Source organism: Plasmodium gonderi, assembly GCF_002157705.1.
Source record: "Plasmodium gonderi DNA, contig: Pgo-contig_45, whole genome shotgun sequence".
Taxonomy (NCBI): domain Eukaryota; phylum Apicomplexa; class Aconoidasida; order Haemosporida; family Plasmodiidae; genus Plasmodium; species Plasmodium gonderi.
The window spans coordinates 59,282-63,700 of record NW_021628979.1 but is presented as its reverse complement, the minus strand read 5'-3'; the positions used below and the strand labels follow the sequence as shown (position 1 = coordinate 63,700).

The 4,419-nt window shown below is 18.6% G+C and overlaps 1 protein-coding gene across 1 annotated transcript; it reads right to left on the bottom strand.

The window, feature by feature from the left end:
- Positions 1-671: 671 nt before the first annotated feature.
- PGO_000495 (variable surface protein) lies at positions 672-1,905 on the bottom strand (the record flags this gene model as incomplete). Its single annotated transcript, XM_028690780.1, has 3 exons — positions 672-857; positions 959-1,753; positions 1,894-1,905. 3 exons carry the CDS (start codon positions 1,903-1,905, stop codon positions 672-674), a joined length of 993 nt encoding a protein of 330 aa, XP_028546581.1.
- Between the last annotated feature and the right edge of the window lie 2,514 nt (positions 1,906-4,419).

Here is a 4,419-nt window from a genome sequence, read left to right as displayed (position 1 = left end):
ATGTTTATATAATATAAACTTTAAAAAAAATCTCATAATAATTTTTTATATAATTTAATTTCTTTTCTTTATTCATAATATGGCTATTACATATAGATTAATACAAACATTTTGAACTCGGTACCTTTAAACTGTTAAAAAATATGATATGAATTTTATTTTATAATATTATTATATAACATGAGGGGATATATTATTAAATTACCATATAATATCATGTATTATTTATTCATTATACCCTTCAATGTATTAAATCTCACCATTGTTTTATTCTTTACAACATATTTTGTATAATCCTTAGATTCAAAAAGTAAATAAACATATAAATATTAGAACAATATAAAAATAATTATAATGTGAGGAAAATAATTTTGTCATTTGTAATTATTTATAATATATGTTCATAATATAACATACAAGTGTTTTAATACTGTAATTTATTTAATGCTTTTTAATTTTAAAATGCTTTTTCTTATGGCTTATATAATTAAATTTTTGTGAATTATAGATAAATACATAATATAATTTATTAATTTTAGAAAATCTGTTCCATAAAATGCATATAAAAAATATGAAAATCTTTTATATTCAACTTTTATATATCTAAAAAATTTTATATCAGGGGTAATATCCATAAGATGATTTGTGCTAAAATTCTAATAATATTATAATTAATAATAGAATAAATTATAAGATACAGGACTATTTGAGTCATTTAATTCATTTCTCACTGTATGGAGCGATTGGTTTTCATAAATGTGTCCCAATGTTCCATTTTTAAATATGTTATATAATCTGTACCATAGTATTTTGTATACTTTTATTTTCTTTTTTATCCATGTTCCGGCTGGTGTATACTAAAAAACATAAGAATTATTCAATATATTTTTTATTTATAGTATTTCTGTTGTATAATAGTAAATGTTTAATAAAATCGTTAATGTTTGTAGATTTATACTATTTTTATTTTTACTATATATAAAATGGAAAAAATGAGTATAAGTCCAAATAATGGAAATGTAATTTTCATGCTTTTTATAAATGCATTAGAGTTATATGTATCCATATTAATTTGTTCATGCAATCCCTGTGAAACCTTATATTTTTTTACTGTTTTCTGGATATTTACAGTATTATCTACGACGTTGCATTTTAAGTTTGATATTTTTTCAAAAAGCGCTCTTACAAATACATCATTAAACACAATACAATATTTGTCAGTTACATTATCTTTACATTGATCATTTAATTCTTTAAGTATTCTAATATTATCTTGAATGTATGTCGAAAAATTATTACTGCATTTAAAATTAGCATTCTGAAGATGATGTTCTATTGTTGGAAGGTCGGTAGCATAATCATATAATGATTTCATATTTTGAACCATATTCTCACTACCAATATATGTTCGAATATCGCAACTCTCCCATTTTGAAGATTTTATCCATATTGGTCTTATTAGATCAATAACCTTTCCTATTTTGCTGTAATAAGCACCATTTTTAAACTGAACATTTAAGAAATCATACACCCACAAGATTAATGCTGTGCACATTTCGTTATCTGGTAAATTTTCAAAAGGTATAAAATCCAAATATTCTCTAGCACCTGTAATAATTAAACAAATATTCTTAATATCTTGAATTTCAGTCGAATATTTTTCTAATTCATCGCAGTCTGGCACACCAAACCCTATAGTGTCATTTAATTTTCTATAGTTCATAAGAGAAGGGAATAATTTTTTAACATTTTCCTATGATTTAAGTGCAAAACGTTAAATAAATAATATATAAATAGTTGTACATTCAATTCAATTTTAAGTTGTTCTTGACATGTATTATTATACTAGAAATTCCGTGCAAAGATGAATTTTATTAAATTTTTGTTATATACTAAATCAGACATTTTTAATGCAATCAAAAATTATTATTTTTATAAATATATATTTTGAATTTTATAGATAATTACGTCTATATAACATTACATATAATAGAACAGATAAAAAAATTAATGCACTATTATTATTTTACTACAGATACAAAAAGAACTATAATGTATACATATTATAGTGTAACTGTAAATCGCTTACTAAAATATATTTTTAATAATTTATTATACATATATGTAATGCTAGCGTAGTTTATAGGGTAATTAATTTAATATGTAATAAATTTTATATATAATAAATCAATATATTTCATGTACGTATCTTTTGTAGATATGAATACATTATTTCTATTTTATTATTCGCACCAAAAGACCCATATATATTTATATGTGCAATAATAATTCTTTTATATAATAGAACTAATATATTTTTTATAATAAATTTTTCTAAATTATAAAAATATAAATTATAAATAAATATAAAAGTTATTAAGTAATAAAATCTCTATAGTTATAATTAATAATATTTAATATATATATTTATATAAAAATGAATGATACACATTAAATGGGTAATAGTATTTAAAAATAAAAATATAAAATTTGTTAAAAATATTTTATTATTTATAACATCAAGAGCTGAAATAAAAATTACAGAAACAAAATCCATTATATAAATATATACTTATTAAAATTAATGAAAATTTTTGTTAAGTATGAGAAATTAAAAACACAAAACTTTTTTTCAAAAAATTGCTAAAATAGTTAAAACTGATCACTTACAATTTAAGAACATCATATACATACCAGTATATATTAAATGATTGTAAAAAAATTTTGCAGGATTTACATGTTGAAATTATAATTTTAATATATATAACTTTAATTGTTTATTTACACATATAAAATTTAAATATATATGTTTTTACAATAAGTGAATGTACGGCAATATTTTTTATATTATATTAACAATTTTAGTAAAATTAATTGTATTATTTTTTTTCATTTCATTAAAATTATGTTTCGATTAATTATTTTACTCCAGTTTTAATAGTATAATATAATTTTCTATTACATATTTTCAATATATAATTTTATTGTTATATAATAGTGTGAATACATAGAGGTAAATATAATTTTTTTCGAATATAATAATGATAATATTAGTTTTATATATATTTTTATGAAAATGTATTATAATTATTAGTTTATTAAATCTTTTTATATTTATATGTTAGTTTTATTATATTTCTTATATTTTAGTTTGTAGTGTTCAGAATTTTCCATTAGATGATTGATTTCAAGTTTAATCATGATAAATATATTATTATAATTTACAATATTTTGTTTTATATTCCCTTAAAATTTGTCAATTTTTAATGTTATATGAATCAGCTTATAGTATTTATGTTATTTTTTTATATAAAGCATTATAGATTCTAATTGAATGTATTATAGCAATTTACATGAATTTGAACTAATAATTAAAACGAATAGGTATGAATGATTTTACAATTTGTAATAATATTTTAAGAGTTAAATGTATAAGAGATATTAATATTATATATATTCATTTATTCTTACATATTTTATATATACATAACGAACATATTTATGATATAATAAATGCTTATTTAAGAAATATTCTACAATTTTATTTTCACAGCACATGGGTTAAAAATAAGAATTGGTATTTTCTGCTACATTTATTATTTTTATATACATTTATGTTTAGTATATTCTACAATTTGTTGTTTCATGAAATTATTATATTAACTATATTAATGTGTGATGCATAATATATCATAATTTTTATAAAATATCAAATCGTTAATATGTTACTATATTGTATATATGGGTATAAGAAATGTAAATATATATAATTCGCATTAACATGATTTCTTTTTCAAGGATATAAGAATTAATGAATTATATTTTTCATATATTATGTTATTTAATATTTTTATTTTATATATTATACAGCACTCTTAGAGTTATTATATAAAAAATAAGAAGAAAAAAGCATTTTTACATATTTTTTTATTAATAACACATTAGAATTATACATATATGTTATGGAGAGTAATAGAATTATATAATTTTTATATAGCATTATAACATAAATACTGTATTCTAGTGAGCTAATTAACTTTTATTTTTTATTTAAATTAATTATATTTTTATAATATTTGATATATTAGTTAATGAGGTATAACTTATGCTACAAATAATTGATACTCTATTTTTAGTTATGTAATCATTAATAATATAGAATATATATGACACTATTGCAGCAATTTATAATTTAGAAAGAAGAAAATGTATTATTCCATACAATACATTTCATATTTTCAAATATCTATATTGACATATATATAAACTGCTTTATTGTTTTTAAATCTCCCGTAAACTTATATAATATTATGTGAGGTGTGGTGAATTGATGTGTGTTATTATTAAGCATATATAAAATAAAATATTATAAAATAATTAAAATGCAACATCCATAAGTAAAATAAAAATTTGCTGAAC